General features: G+C 40.4%; 1 protein-coding gene across 1 annotated transcript; it reads left to right on the top strand.

The window, feature by feature from the left end:
• The first annotated feature begins 3,299 nt into the window (after positions 1 to 3,299).
• DIPK1A (divergent protein kinase domain 1A) lies at positions 3,300 to 16,139 on the top strand. Its single transcript, XM_051802841.1, has 5 exons — positions 3,300 to 3,911; positions 10,616 to 10,750; positions 11,018 to 11,125; positions 11,784 to 11,960; positions 13,074 to 16,139. Exons 1-5 carry the CDS (start codon positions 3,858 to 3,860, stop codon positions 13,884 to 13,886), a joined length of 1,287 nt encoding a protein of 428 aa, XP_051658801.1. The 5' UTR covers positions 3,300 to 3,857; the 3' UTR covers positions 13,887 to 16,139.
• Positions 16,140 to 16,403: the final 264 nt, after the last annotated feature.

Genomic DNA, 16,403 nt, shown 5'->3' with positions numbered 1-16,403 from the left:
GCCTCTAACCTAACTCAGAGGAAAAAAGAATCAAGATTAATTTTTAGTTCAGATCTTTGATCTAGTTCTTTATACAACAGAAATGGTTGTGCCAACCCAAGGGAGAAGGTAGGTACCAACAGCAAGAGAAGGTGACAGCATCTGCTTCTGTAGCAGGGTGGATTTATGTGAGATTTAACTGACCATGTAAATACAGCCTTAGAAATGAAACTTGCTGGCTGGAAGAGTCTGTTTCCTCAAATAGATTAATGATTTGTTTATACCAAGTTAAGCCACAAGGGAATCCTTAACAGGCTGTGTCTGCTTTCTGGGTAAAAGATGGCTCCACCTATCCATGTAATAGAAGCATTAGTATTTATAAAAATCTGAATGTGATAGGAAACAATCTATTAGGACAAAATTAAAGTTAACACACTGATTAAGTCAGAATTCACAGAAATTTGTAGAGGGGAAGGAAACAGAATCTCACTACAAAGGGAGCATGAGGGAAAGTTTTAGGTCTTAAGGTTGGATGGGTCCCCAGATCTTCATTCTCATCCACAAAGATAGGCCTAAGGAAGTATGGTGTGTATAAAAACCACACTCCTAGATAGATCTCTTAGCAAATAGATAGCTGAATAATAGAAAAAGAGAGAAATCTCTAAATTTTTCTAGACTTCATGTAGAAAATGCAGGTAATTTTAACTCATTGTAATGTTATATATTGTGTAAATACACTTATTAAAGGTTAATTAAATGGCAAATGTTAAGGAATTTCATTCCTACTAGTGCTGTAATATTTTAAAACTGTGGCAACTGCTCAGGATCATAGAATATTTCTTAGGCCTATCCAAAGAAAAAGAGCACTGATCTAGGATGCCGTGCTAGGCAGACTGGAAGTTGGCAAAGCTGCTGTGAGACAGAGAAATTTTGTGATTATCAACATCAGAAGTCTTGTGATTATTAACATTAGATATCTTCTGATTATTAACATTAGTCAGAGGCTCCCTGCATATAATATGATGGTGGGGAGAATGTGTGAACCCTGAGGATTCCCCGTGGAGTCTCTTATGATAGCACTGCAGTTAAATCGGTATGTGGGGGCACCTTCTTCAAATAACTGAAAGAGCAAGTCCAGCACCATTGCAATAAGTTAACGTTAATTCATTTAATATTAATTTCATTTAATGTTAAAACCTGTATTTCTTGCTCAAGTAAAAGAAACTTTCCTTGAATTTGGATAAAATTCTTTATTATATTTTTAAAGGTGCATGTTATACTATCTTGAAGAAATCAGATTCTTCTCTGTAGTTTTTCAATATTTTCATTTGTCTCACATTTTCATTTCTTATATGTTCAGAATTCCTGGAGACTTCAGCATCTGCAACCATTCTTTGATTTTTCTGAGTTATTCTTAATGTGTAATAGCCTCCAAGTTCTCATAGAACTGCAGATGAAGGTAAGAAGGTATTAAGAAACCACATTTACCTTTTGACACTGTGAGTGACAAATGTTGCACTTGTATAATTAGCAGTTGATTTCTACCTTATACACAAACCCTACATCACTACAATAACAACATTCAGTGTTGTTATAGCTGGATAGGAAACTTAAATATTAACAGGTAGCAATAAATCAGCATAATGTCCACTGATTGGACATTAAGATATACCAAAGTTTTGGCATTGGCATACAAAAATGGGTAATGCGTGAACTGCAGAACTGAAAGGCTGTACAGTAAATAATACATCAATATGATTTATATTCTACCTGCTTGGGTTTTCTGCATCTGCTCCCCAGTTTTAGAATATTTATTTGGTTTTGCACAACCAGAGAATGCCAAGTCAGTGCATAACAGACCTTTTCTGTTACTGTTCTGCCTTACGTGGCCTTAGCTTTTTATGGGAGTTGCCTCTACTGAGGCTTAACTAGGAATTTAACAGGTAACTCAAAAAGGCTGATATAGCCTCATTTTTTAGCATTTGGCAAAGCCTGGGCACAAAGAGTACTTCAGTGCTGGAATAATGCATCTCACAAATGATGAAGATCTCATGTACTAAGTGAAAAATATATCCCCTAATGAACATATGCCAGGAACTGTTTGGATCTAGATGTAACAGGAACAAGACATTTAGATCCTTACCAGCCATATGGGAGACCCACATTTCACAATTACTCCCAGCCTGTCATTCCAAGGGTTGGCATAGAGCACTGGATGAAGTAAGGGCTTGCAATTATTCAGCAAAATGTTAAACCGCTTGTTCTGTGGCATCCTCTTGTGTAGCTGTTCCATTTCATGTCCGTAATCAAGCTAAACTCATGCAAATCACTGAACTGTAGTGGGAGGTGATGCAGAAAGTGCAGCCATCTGGGTCTCCTGAAGAGGAAGAGAAGAAAACCTCCATACCATGAGAGTCACTGGCTGTTATTAAAACCAGGATTGCTTTTACAGGAGTGCCAAATCTTACTAATTAATTTTCAGATTTATACTTCAGGGTCACTCTGGCAGTGATTATATTATTCAAAAATCAGCCACAGACACATCTTTCTTTAAAAGTAAGCCCTGCCAAAAATGGCAGCTTATCCTTACAGTAGTATTTTTGTGACCTATCTTTTCATCAAAGCTGCCTTCTGCACTGAACACCCAAAGACATAATGTGCTACATTCATCTCATTTTATGTCCACACCATGGCATAATATTTGTGCCCAAAGTCTCACAGACAAAAAGCATCAGAACTGGAAACTCCCAGCTTCTGACTTTGACTCCCCATAGGCCTTCTGGGTCTCATAGGCCTCAGGGACTCCATAGGCCCAATAGGCCACATAGCCCCCGCACTAAAAGGAGTCACAATCAAGTCACAAAAACAAGAAGGCTGGACAAAAATCAAACTTCGCATAAGAAAGGGCTATTTTATTTGAAGTTAACAGTGTTCCCACAAATTTCAATTGGACTGAGACTTCCCACAGTGCACGAAGGGTTGAGAAATCCTCTGGCGAAGAAGAAATTCATAACTTTTCCCCCACTTTATGGCACTAGCGTAGAATCATAGAGTGGCTTGGGTTGGAAGGGACCCAGATAATTAAAGATAATCCAGTTCCAACCCTCTTGCCATGGCAGGTTGCTCAGAGCCCCATCCAACCTGGCCTTGGACACTTCCAGGCACGAGGCAACCACAGCTTCCCTGAGCAACTTATTCTCTGCCTCACCACCCTCACAGTAAAGAATTCCCTCCTGTGTGTTAACATGGGCCCAGGCAAACGCCCCTTCCTTATTTCGAAGGAAAGACTCCTCTTTTTTTTTTTTTTTTTTTTTTTTTTTGTAAGACTGCAACAAGCCTACAGCTGTTTTTAATACCCTGCCCAGTGAATGATAGGAGCCTGTTCGCAATCAACGACACACGTTTTTTATTAACTGACTTCTCCATAATTGTCCCCAGACAGCGCCCAAGCGCCTTCTGGCAGACAGGAGCGGAACCCGGGGGTGGCTGTCAGCTCCCTGAGCCCCGCACGGCCCTGGAGCGGGAAGACGGGCCGGGACAGCCCCGGAGGCTCGGGGCGGGCACGGCCAACGCGCTGAGCGCCGACCGGCGGGGCGGGGGCTCCCTTCGCCCCCTCCGCCCCGCCTCGCCCCCTCACAGCTGCTGCGTTCGACTCCTTCGAGCAGCGGCGTGAGCGGCTTGTGCGGCGGCAGCTGCCTGCCCGGCCGCCCTGCCCGCTGACAGCCGTCGTCTCTCGGCGGCCGCCGGTGCCCGAGGCAGCGCTTCCCTCGCCGTGCCGAGCCCCGGGGAGCCGGCGGCGCGGCTGCAGCGGCAGGCGGGGGAGCGCTCCTCGCCGCTCCGCCTCCGACCGCCGCCCGCTGCGGGGATGTGTGATTGCCATGGCGAGGCGGCTCTTCCCGGGGCCCTGGCTGAGAAAGCCCCACTCCGCGCAGGTAGGCCGGCGAGGGGCCGGTGCCGGCGCCCGTCTCTCCCCGCCAAGTTCCCTCCGGAGCGGGCGCCCCCCGCAGGGCTCTCGCCGCTCCCCCCGGCCCGGCGCGGCCGCCGCTCCCTCCCGCCGGCGCCTGGCGGCGGCCGGGGCTCGGCCCGCGGGCGGTGGCGGCTCCGGGGCTGGGGCGGGTGTTGGGGCACCAGAGCAGGTGGCGGCGGCCCCGGGGCCGCGGTGCCTCTCGCCGCCCCCGCCGGGCGGGTCGGGCCTTGGCGGTGCGCGGAGCGCCCTCCCCGAGCGCCGCGGGACCTGTTACGCCGCGGCCGGTCCGCGATGGCCCCGCGCTCTCGGGGGATTGTCAGCGGGGCAGCCACACCTGCGGCACCGCCGGGCCCGCGGAGCTCTCTCCACGTCCCGCCTTTACACCTACCGCCGCTGCCGCGGGCACCCGTCCTGTCAGCGGGGGGAATAGAGCTTGCATGAGCAGACTCATTTTTTCACGTGTTCTAAAAACATTAGTGTCGGGCACTTTTCTTTTGCTGCCCAGTAGGTAATTGCTCCATGCATTTGTGTATGTGTTCGTAGACAGACTTCTGTATTTACGTATACAAGTACACGTTTGCATTAAGTTACCTGAGTAGTGACGTATTGGTTGGAAGTGCTGTATCTGTCGTGCAGTGGAAAGTTCTGCTGTGAAATGTCAGTCAGATATGACCCTGTGGTTTCTTGATAGGTGTCCTCTGGGTTTCCTTTTTATCGATTGGATTGTATTTTAAATAAATTGCAACTAAAATGAGTATTTGTTAAGTTGGAGCAGAGAAATATTTACTTATATATGCTACTTACGTGTTCATCATCTGTTGATATGCTTTGTGACCATTGTATTAAAAAAATTTATACTTTGTTTTGATGCGTTTTAAAATCTTGAATGTTTTAGTTTCTTCTTATCTGGAACTTTTCCAGTCTTACTCTGGTTTTGGAAGTGCCCAGAAGAGGGTATAATGTTTAAGGAAAAGCATGCAGATATAGTATAATCTTACCCTCTTCAGTATTTGTTTTATGGTACGTATCTGCAAATCTGGGTCAGTACCGCTTGGGCTTTAGACCGGAAAAGATTACTGTAGATCTATTTACTGAATTTACATTTGTAAAGCATTTGGATTCCTATAGGAGAAAGCCTTCAATACAAGTAAAAATGAATTTGTGATCTATACACTACCATTCGAATTAGGGTTTTCCAAATTGTTTGCCTCCTTTGGCTTGATAACCTCTCTCTGATCATCCCCATCATATGAGGATGTCTGATTACATTGTTCTCTTTTCTTCTCAAAATTTAATTTAAGGCCTTCCAAGCAAAATATGTTATTTTGAAGTCCACTGAAAAACAGGAAGACAGCAAAATTATTTATTAGAAAAGCCAAAGAAGCTAAATTTCTGTTTCTATTGCAGATTAAAAAAATATTTCTGACTGTGCTTTTTTATACTGGAAGCTGTTTTTGAATATTCTACAGATTCGTTTTAAGAGATCTAAAATAGTGGTTTTGTGAACATAAACATTTTTCTGTGTTAGTGTTAGCTGCTATGTTGATGTTTGATGCATCTGTGGAATGGCAGCAAGCTATCAATATATTGGCTTCTCTTGTCACTGCACATTACTGTTGGTGCTTGACAAATGTAGTCATGGTTTAACTGCACTAATTGCTGAGTGCTTTATGGGGATTTGTCTCTAAAGAAGCCAGTGCTCTCTAAGTAAATGTTAGACTTAACTCAGTGAGGCCTCTGAGCAAGATAAAAGATTTGTGTAGTATTTCTATGCAGCATTTCAAGTAGCACAGTGGGGAAGGTGTTTGTACAGTGGAAGGTTATCACTGAGTGAATTCCAACTTTTGATGGCTGGTGTTCCAGACTCGTAGAAAACTGTGTTGTGAAATGTCTTGACAGAACATCAGGTTCTGCGAGACAAAATTTAATACCTGTTCTGGTTTTCCTGTTGTACTAGGAGCAGGATGCTATGAATTGGTTTGCAACAGATAGTCTGTGGCAAATTTACTTGCTCTTCAGCTTTTATGCAGAATGCTAGATCCGTAGGTAATGTAATAATAGCAAAAAATACCCAAAAATACTGTAAAACCTGACAAACTTTTGAATGCTACTAAAGATCACAAAAAAGTAATCTAATTATATTTATAGGATTTTTCAGTTGGGTGATTAACACTGGGATTTTGTGTTTTATAAAGAGAGGTTAGTGTCCCAAATTTAGGAGACATTGACCTGAAGTTCCTTCTGATAACTGTAGTTACCAATTGTATCGTGAGGCAGAGGACAAGCCAGCAGGGTTGCTCACGACAATAATCATGTAAAGAGCACTTGCATGCTTGGAAACTTTCTGGCCTCTAGAGGTTCAAGTTTTCAGACTCTTTAGAAGTGCCCCATGGACTTAAGTAATGTACAAGAGACTGTCTTTGAAGGGCCAAAGAATAAGCAAGTTTAAAGCCACACATAACAGAAATTTCCTGTATCATTTCTTTGCTTTAAGATTTTAATCCCTTTTGTTTTGTTTAACCTTTTAAGGAGAGAGATCCCATTTTCCATCTTGGTCACTATTTTATTTCAAAAGATACATCAGCTCTGTTTACTCAGTTTAGTTACTCAGGATACAAAATAATTCAAGACACTGGCATAATCTTAAGAATTCACTTGTACTCCTAAAGATGTGAACATGTCCATTACATGGCATCCAAGACAGTGTGGGCTAATGCTCTCAGACCTCATGTCAGCCTACCTGAAGTGCATCCCGTGATCCACAAACCAACCTGAACAGAGAACAAAAGAGGATTTCTAACATGATTGGCCTCAATTTTTTTTATCCGTCCTTTCCTGTTGCTAGTGTGTAAAACAAATGGAGTAAACAGCTCTGATTTGGAGGAGATAAGTGCACTATGGTTATCTGGAATACTTTGCAGAATTAAGCTCTCTGTACTACTAAACAAAGAAATGCTTTCATACTCTTTAACCATAGAAGTGTTTTAAATAAAAAGTACACTTAACAAAAAACTGTCAAGTTATGTTGCATGTTGATTCACTACTCTCCATATGCTTTGGAGTTCATCCAGGCTTGAGTTTTGCCAGAAGTGGTTTTCCAGTTCTATTTCAGGGGATGAATGTCTAATTATTATTCAATGCACATGACTTAGCAGAATATACAAGTGATGGAAGAAGTTGACTCTGAAACATCAAGCATTACAAGTGCTTTCCCTCATTCTTGTGTTCCCTGGCTCATATTTAAGTGTCTTGGTGGAAGAGCGAAGTTGAAAAGAGAAATTGTTTCCTGAGTTTGAACACTTTCTTCCTTTTTGATACTTTTGGAAGTCTGTCCTCCCGTTGCCCTGAATATGTTCTTATTACAAGTTTCCTAGCAGTTTGTCACAATTTCAAATGGAGTCTGTCTGTATGTGTTACTCCCTAAATGCAACACTGGGACTCCTTGCTCAGAAATGTGTTCCAATGACGTGCATGGCATATGTGCAGTGAGTCCTCTGCGCTGTGGGTGCATTAGTGCACATGTGACCAAACCAGGCTCGGTAAATCCTGTCCCTGCTGCACATGCAGCACGTGCACATGCTGGATGAAGTGGACTAAGTGTGTCTACACTCACAGGCTGATTGTGGGGAGGAAATAGAAATTGGATAGGAGGAATGTATGGGAAGAAATCAAATAATGAACAGTCCTTTTGCTGAATGTGATAAGGAAGTCCTTAGAAAAGTAATTCCCCTTGAATCAGAGAGTGAAAGCTTGTGGTTGTCTGTAAGCAGATGGATGCTGTTGTCCATGCTCTGAACTGGCAGGATGGCTTTTGCGAGTCAAAAGCTACACGACTGCATTGGCACAGTGCTGAGCTCAAAATAAACCTCGCTTCTCTGGAACTTCTTGCCAAATATGTGATGTAGTCAGATGGCATTTGGGAAGGATTTTCTGTCTCAAACGCATTTGATTTCTGCCTGAGAAGGAGGACAAATTTGGATAAACCCATATATACATTATTCTGTACATAAATATGGTCGATATTCTGCAGTGGTCCTGAAGCCTGCAGGCCACTGCTGGTCTCTGAGGTTGTACTAAATGGTATGCAGTTAATACAGATTTGCATTAAATAGCACATTGGTTTAAAGTTTAGTGTTATAAAGGTTCATGGAAAGTTTCAGCAAGAAACGCTGAGAAACGTAGAGGGTTTGTTGTCCCTGAAGCTTGGGTTCCCAAGCAGTTTTTATATGTGAAACAGCTTTGCCTAAAATTATCAGATGTATTTCTTTTTATCTTCCCTGGATTTTATCAGTAGTTTTCTGTGCTTTATGTTCTACGATATAATGGGGTTATTAGAAATAGTCTTAAAAAATGCAAAATAACAAAATCCCGTCTCTAAAGGAAATCGCTGTATCTTATCTTTCAAATAATCAAAGATAATCATTAGCACTTATTTTCTATAATTCCTGATTCTATGAATCAGGAATTCCCCTTATTTATGTGTAGGGGAAATACTGAAGAAAGTTAACTTATTAGGATTTTCAGTAATCCTATTAAGAGAAGACTTTTGTAGAGAAAAATTTTGTGAGAAGCTTCAGGAAGACCATTCTTTCTTGATCTCAGCAGCTCTAGGCTGAGGAAAGACCATGAGAGGTTGGGTGGGAAGGAAGAGGACTTACCTGAAACTGTAAACACCATCCCTGTTGTGTGAGTTTTGTTGGTGTTTGATTTGTGGTTTTTTGGTGGTTTTTTTCCTTGGGTGGGGAGAGAGGGGGTGTTGTTCGTGTGGCATTTTTTGTTAGATTATGGTTTCTTTTTCTCTCCCCTGCCCCCCTCCCCAACCCCCTGCCTGAAATTTAGATCTAATACCATAAGCTGTTAAAAAACATACCTCCTTTTCAGGTTAGATGCTCAAGAGTTTTGTTGCTGGAGTTCTGTGTGTGTGATGGTTGTGTTTGGGGTTTATTTTACGAAATACAGGATGAACCTTTGTCTGAGATTAGGTTCACAACAATGCACTGGTGGCATATATTTAGATGGAAAATAGAATGTTTTAGGTTAGCTCTGTGACAATTTAAAGGCAAGAAATTAAGGATGGTTTGAGTGAGGCCATTCTCATTTCAGCCTGGCACATCTTAATTGTAGTTGCTCAGTGCTGTGGAGTTGGCTGGGTAGTCCAAGATGCCCCTCTTAGTTTACTGTATCTACAGCTAAAGAGGCAGAGTGAGCATGTGCCCATACCTTAGCTGCTCCAGCTTGTTATTTGTTTGACTACTGGAAATTTCCAGTGAAAACATTTTTTTTTCCTGCAAATAGTGATGCAGAGTATGACACCTAACTGTGTGTGCTTCTACAGAGTCTGCCATGTGGTGGTAACCTTTGACAGAGGATTTGGGCAAGGGAATGGAAGTGGAAATAATAGGTAGTTGCTTGCCTAGTCAACTAGATGTCAATCCTGATAAAAAGATGGGCACGAAAAATCTCATGATTAAACATGCCTTCTTTGCATAGCTATCAATAATTGAATATGATCTGATTTTATCAAAATACCGTGCTTTAATGACAAATACCATTTGTACTTTTCTTTAGATGTTTCTGTATCTCATGGTGCTTTTTGCAAAGTAATTCTTTCTTTTTCATGTTGTATCTAGTTACAGAAACATTAGGCCAAAGTAAAAATAGATGAGTGACTCACCTAGTTAGATAATTTCAGGCACTCACTACAGAGCACTTAGTGGTATTATTACTAGGTTGAAACCTAGTGATTCAAAAAATGTTTATGGAACCATGAATTTTTTGGTGATATAAGAACAAAAAATGAGAAATTATTACAGAAGACATTGGACCTGCATGACTGTGCTGAAGCAGTTCTTGTTTGTAAGTGCTAAAATTATTCATTTGTAATTCGACCAGCAGAAAGTATGAAGGGAGCAAAGAAAAAGCGAATTGTGTTCTGTAGATGGACTGAGAAAGATCTGGTTTTATGCTTTAGGGGGGGAGAGCAGTATTTCTGAACCCATAAGTTTTCACCTACTGTTGGTTCACATGTAGGATGACTTCTACTGCTTTTCGTTCGTCTGTTCAAGTAGTGTGGTCTACAAGGAAGATTGTGAAGCTTCGTGTTGTAAGCATGTAGGTGTGGTATTTTGTCTTCTTTTTAAGGTGAGGCTAGTACAGAGGAATTTTATTTGCATAATTAAATGGTGCAATTTCAAGGAAGGAGAGGGAGAGTTCAGCACATGGAACCTGACCCTGACATCCACCGTGCTCTTTGTATATCTGCCTTGCATATTCACACATGAACACAGAATATTTTTTGAAAAAAGTCCTGATCTGTTGGATTTGATTTACCATGAGTGGAACAAAAGTAACTGGTCTTAGAGAAAAATGCATGTAATTGAGCTCTGGCAGTTTATGATTTTGATCAAATTGGTTCCTGCAGTCTGGCTTGCCCTATAAGGGTCTGACACCTTTTCTTCTATTTATTTATATCTCAATTTTCCTTCCATTTACATAAGTCAAACTGACCTCCCCTGTCAGTTTTGCTCCCTGAAGGAAGCGAATGTTCCATGTAATGTAGGCTGCTTATTTTATCACTGTGGAAGTCAAATTCCTTAAAGGTGAAATAGTAAGTCATGTTTACTGCTGCTCAGTGAATTGCAAATCATATTTTCTCTTTGTGTCCTCTAGGTACGTTTGTCGTACGTGCGCGTGAAGTATCTCTTCATCTCTTGGTTGGTAGTGTTTATTGGCAGCTGGGTTATGTATGTTCAGTACTCCACCTACACAGAGCTATGCAGAGGACATGACTGTAGGAAAATAATAGTAAGTATATTTAGCATAGCTTTCTAAAGTGTTTGACTAATTCCACTGCCAATTCAGTCAGTGCCCTGTGTAATTTAATCAAGTTCTCATATTGAATTGTAAGATTACAACTTCAGTTACAGATAAAACCACTTGTGTCAATGTTATTTTGGTGCAGAGTTATTAAAATTGTTTTCTTAGATTTTTCTTTCAAGAGTTGGAAGAGATGCAGTTGTTGTCTCCTTTCTCAGGCAATTTATTAAATATATTTCTCTATATTTGTTTCAGTGTGATAAATACAAGACTGGAGTTATTGATGGGTCAGCATGTAGTAGTCTTTGTGCTAAAGAAACATTGTATTTTGGAAAATGTTTGTCAACAAAGCCCAACAATCAGGTAAGGCTTTACTCATCCAACCTAGTTCTATTATTTCCCACTGAAATGTCATTGTCTGGAACATCAAGAAGACCTTAGTGTCAGCAAGTTGTATCTGTTTAATACAGATTATTTCAAACTTCATTTGCTGTGACATGCAGAGTGTGTGTGTGTGTGTATGTACATAAAAATATCTATACATGGAAGATATAATACATACTATTAATTTATACAATATGCACCTATATACAATAGTATAGATTATTCCTGTATGTAGAGGCATATATCATTATTTTATAATAGATGTGTTTTGGAAACATATATACTGGATCCTTCCACAGTTTGACAGAATAAGCATACTTTTGTACAGCATACTGCTGCTCTGCTATCCTGCTTCACAATTAGAAGCAGCAGCCTCATAACAGCCTGTGCACAGTGGCAGTAATGCCAATACACTGTGAAGCTGTGTTTTGCCAGTGTAGTGTCTCCTAAGTACCTGCAGCAATGTGTTGTATTTGAGGTTGCCATTGTTCAAATTGCTTTATGCATTGTGTGTGCACAGGACTCCGTTTGCTGAGCTGTGTTGCCATTTGACTCCTGAAGCAGTGGCTGGAAGACAGGTAGTCTTCAGATGGACTTGTACAGTGTTTTTTACATTTTTCCCTCTTCTTCTGCACAGATGTACTTAGGAATCTGGGGAAATCTGCAAAGTGTTATAAAATGCCAGATGGAGGAAGCAGCTCAACTTGATTTTGGTACTGACCCAGAACCAAGGAAGGAAGTAGTCCTATTTGATAAACCAACAAGAGGAACCACTGTTGAGAAATTCAAAGAAATGGTATATGGTCTTTTTAAAGTAAGTATATGCTTATTTATTCTATTTTGACTGAAAGGCTCATTTTCTTGAAGCTGGAGAGAATACCCTATTGTATGAGCCTTGTTCAAGTGCATAATATAAAAATAATCAGCACAAAACTAGTTTTTCCCAGAGGTGCTTACCTTGAAGTTTGAAGTAACTAATTATTAGGTTTTTTCCTTACTTTTTAAATTATGGAAGTTGGCATTCATCTTGCGTGTTTACAGCCTTGACTTGTATTTGTATAGAAAATATGGTAAAAACATTTATTTTTTGGTGCTTTTGAGATTATTGTTCATTCTTGGGAAGAGTTCCTGTGTTAACTGAGCAGCAGCAATCTCTCTATCCAGAGTGACCAGTCATACTTGTCCTTTCTGTGTTACATTCACGTGATGCTTATTTCTATTACCTTAATGCTACCCCAGAATTTTCGTAATATAATCACCTTGATGCTTTGTTAATTCTGATTTGGGGTTTTCTTTCTTAAAATTATCTTGCTATTGTCATAGCTTATCTCCTATTTGCCCTTACATGTGCATTCATGGTAGCTGAAAACGGAACAGTTCTGATTCCAGCAGTGGCTTCTGTGTATTGACACAATCGAGGTGGTTATATCAAATAACATTAAGCATTTCAGTACACTTAGGTTATGGGATTTGTACCCAGTGTGTCTTGGTACTTTTTATAGTTGGCCAAAATGTAGTTTATAATGTAATTTCTCTATACCTGTAAGGTTTAACCAGCTGAAAACTAAACCTGATCTAAACATTTGCATTCTGCATACTCTTTCTAAGAGAATATCGAATAAGCTAGTTGATACAATTTTTCTAAAGACTGATCTGACCAAGAATAATGTTTGAATTTTAATGTTTGCGTTTTGAAATGCAGAGAACACTCGTACTTTCACAAGATCATATGCTTAGTGCCTATTAAAACAGAGCAAAAAGGAAGCTCTTCAGGCATCTGATACCAGGTCCTGTAACATCCATACTCAATGGAAACTGGAACATACACTACCATGCTATTCATACGAGATAACAGGAGGTAGAATGACAGATGGATTGGTGGTAGTTAATGAAATCATACTTAATCCTTTTTGCTTGTTGCTTTTAGGCAAAATTGGGTGAACAAGGAAATCTTTCAGAACTGGTTAATCTCATCCTGTCTTTTGCTGATGGAAACAAAGATGGCAGAGTCTCTTTGCCAGAGGCGAAATCTGCATGGGCACTTCTGCAGCTAGAGGAGTTTCTGTTAATGGTGATCCTCCAGGATAAAGAACATACTCCCAAGTTGATGGGTTTTTGTGGGGATCTCTATGTGACGGAAAGAGTTGAATATACCTCTCTCTATGGAATCAGCCTTCCATGGATTATAGAACTTTTCATTCCCTCTGGCTTCAGAAGAAGCATGGACCAGTGGTTCACTCCATCATGGCCAAGAAAGGCAAAAATAGCTATAGGGCTTTTAGAATTTGTGGAAGATATTTTTCACGGACCTTATGGAAACTTTCTTATGTGTGATACAAGTGCCAAAAACTTGGGATATAACGATAAATATGATTTGAAAATGATGGACATGAGAAAAATTGTGCCAGAAATGAATTTGAAGGAAATAATTAAAGACCGTCAGTGTGACTCAGATTTGGACTGCATTTATGGCACAGACTGTAGAACACTATGTGACCAAAGCAAAATGAGATGTACCACAGAAGTGATTCAGCCAAACTTGGCAAAAGCCTGTCAGCTACTTAAAGACTATCTGCTTCGTGGTGCTCCTTCTGATATCCATGAAGAATTAGAAAAACAACTGTACTTATGTATTGCCCTTAAAGTCACAGCAAATCAGATGGAAATGGAGCATTCTTTAATACTCAATAACTTAAAAACTTTACTGTGGAAGAAAATTTCTCACACAAATGATTCTTAGCTTCTTCACCAGCAAAGGGAGTATTGATGCCTGCCATTAGAGATGGTCTGCCACATTTGATAAAAACAATCTGCACCTTTTTTTAAAAGATATTTCTTTACTCAGATTTTATTAATGGTTCTTTCACTCTTGCCCTTCAGTAAGTACCTTATGACAGGGCTTCTCAAAGAATGAACATGCCACTGAATGATCGGGCAGAGGCCAGAAGTACTTCTGGTGTTCAGTGCTGTGTTATGGAAACAAAAACTCTGCATGCTTGACCGTTCTGTGCACTTTGTCAGATCTTGAACAGGATGAAAGTACTCAGTGTGCCACCACATCAAGAGATGGAACATCTTACAATTCTGTGAAAATCACTGCTCACTTGTGAAATACCTGTGAAGGATTTTTATCCCGAGTAGGTTTCTGAAGAATCACCACTACTGCAAATAATGTGTTCAAGTCCAAGCTGCTGTTATGAATAAACTGAATCGTGAGATTGAAGTTTACTAATATCTTGGCATGGCAGAATTTGCACATTAATAATTTTTTAACTGTGGAAAATTAGAATTTTATTCTAGAATGGACAGGTTGTAATATAAGACTTAAATCAGATTGTTTACACATTTGTTACCTCATGTTTACATCCTGAATGTTTAAGTAGTTCAACACTTCTTAATTAAGTCATTGTATGGTGAACCAGGGTGAGGGCCAAGAATTTTAGAATGTTATTTCTTAAAATCATCTATGTGGTCTAGCAGCAATACCAGCATCCATTTCAAAACCTGTAAATTGTATTTCAGTTGAAATCTTTAACCCAAATTAAGGTGTAGCAAATTTTGAAAAGTAAGGAGTTTCTGGACTAAGCTATTGTATGAAAACTGAAGTTAATTAATTTTCAAAAATACTGATAGCAGAAGTGTGCTGCCAATTAAAAAAAGGAAGCTTGCACAGGGTGGGAATCTGCCGTGTAATATGAGAAACAAGTTAATAGTTGTGCATAGTCTTGACTCTTTACTGTCCCTCCAAATTTAGCTAGACTTTTACTTACTTCTTGCAATAGATTAAGAAGATTTATGTGAGAGCTAGACCTGAACTGCAGGACAGAAGCTGGATTGTTCAGGCCCATGGAATATTGCTTAAATTGGAGCCTATGAGATAGTAAGAGGTAGGAAAGAGCTGGAAAGTAAGTGAGCTGCAGTGTGTTACTGTTATCCTTCTTTTTCTGGTAGCATCTATGAGTCATTGTTAAGTCTCGAGTAAATAAACATCATCTGATCCTGGCACTCCACATGGCATGACCACTCTACCACCTTTATTATCCTCTTGTTGCTCTTCAGATTTACATCTATGTTCATAATCTTGCAGAATTGGACATCCATAAAACACCTTGATACTGTGCTCAGTTCTTATCTGTTAATGTTTAATTTATAGATGCTTTAGGTATAAAGTTGTTCAATCCTTATGATTTTAAAGCCAGTCATCTATATTACTTCTGAATCCTGGCCCCTTAATTCATTCTCAGCTTTATTTAAATATCTGAAAGGTTAACTGCTTTAGGTATCCTGTCTTAAATGCAATCTTTGAATGATTAAACTGAAGTACTGGGCCACAATAAAGTCACGTCTTCATACCCTATGTGATAATATGCAGCTTGGGTTAAGAGAGTACTGTTTTGTGAACAGCAGCTTTTTAATTTAAGAAATACTGTGCTCATGCTAATTCTTGTCTCAAACTTGCTACTGTGCTCCAACCACAAACTAATAAGTATTTGTAACCAGCAATGCACTCAAGTGTAAAGTGGTCATGTTCTTGGTGAAAAAAACTGAGTGATGGCTAAGAGGTTTTGGGCAGAGAAGATTCCTGCTGTTAACAACTGGAAAACATGTTTAATGTGATTTGTTGTACAGAACCTTCATATTTATTGCTGTTGCATCAAGTTGAAGCTTTGGTTGGAACAAAACACTTGTTTACAATAAATCACAGGCCTCCTTTTCTCTTTCAAGAGCAGTATTTACACCAACAATCAGTATCTTAAAGCAAAACATTCCTCACGTAGCCTACTCGACCCATGTTTTAACTGTGCAAACAACTTCAGTAAGTCTAATGGGAAACAAAGCACTTATAAAACTGAGATAGTAGGACCTGGGGGTTCTTGGGTTGGGAGTGCTCCTTGGAGGGGCTGTCTCGAGTTGTGTTACTGTGCCAGGATAAATTGCCTTGTGGAATGTGATGTCTTGGACTCTGCTCAGGGAAACCTAGTGTGGCTGTGTCTTGTGGGGGGGGGGTGGGGAGGGGGGGTGTGGGGAGGCAAGTGGAGCACCCATGGGCTCAGTGGAGCTGCCCCCAGGGAAGGAGGGTCTTTGGTCCCAGCAGTGACAGTCTCTGGTGTCGTGGCTGCAAGGGAGTCTGGGGAGTTTCCTTATCAAGGCCTTGTAACAAAGCACATACGTGCAACTCAGAAGTGAAATCTCTTATCAATCACTTAATAATGTTAAGTATTCAGCTTAAGACAGTACCTGTTTCAGTAGCAGCCAG

Source organism: Manacus candei, unplaced genomic scaffold (genome assembly GCF_025592945.1).
Source record: "Manacus candei isolate 608988 ecotype Guabito, Panama unplaced genomic scaffold, ASM2559294v1 h1tg000005l, whole genome shotgun sequence".
NCBI classification, from domain to species: Eukaryota; Metazoa; Chordata; class Aves; order Passeriformes; family Pipridae; genus Manacus; species Manacus candei.
The sequence above is the reverse complement of the archived record's forward strand: the minus strand, read 5'-3'. Positions and strand labels throughout refer to the sequence as shown.

What these genes read in the sequence shown, in the direction of transcription:
- DIPK1A (XM_051802841.1), top strand. Translation starts at nt 3,858, where the DNA reads ATGGCGAGGCGGCTCTTCCCGGGGCCCTGGCTGAGAAAGCCCCACTCC. An exon ending in GAAAGCCCCACTCCGCGCAG is followed by an intron (nt 3,912 to 10,615) that starts GTAGGCCGGCGA and finishes TGTGTCCTCTAG; the next exon opens with GTACGTTTGTCGTACGTGCG. An exon ending in TGGTATATGGTCTTTTTAAA is followed by an intron (nt 11,961 to 13,073) that starts GTAAGTATATGC and finishes TGTTGCTTTTAG; the next exon opens with GCAAAATTGGGTGAACAAGG.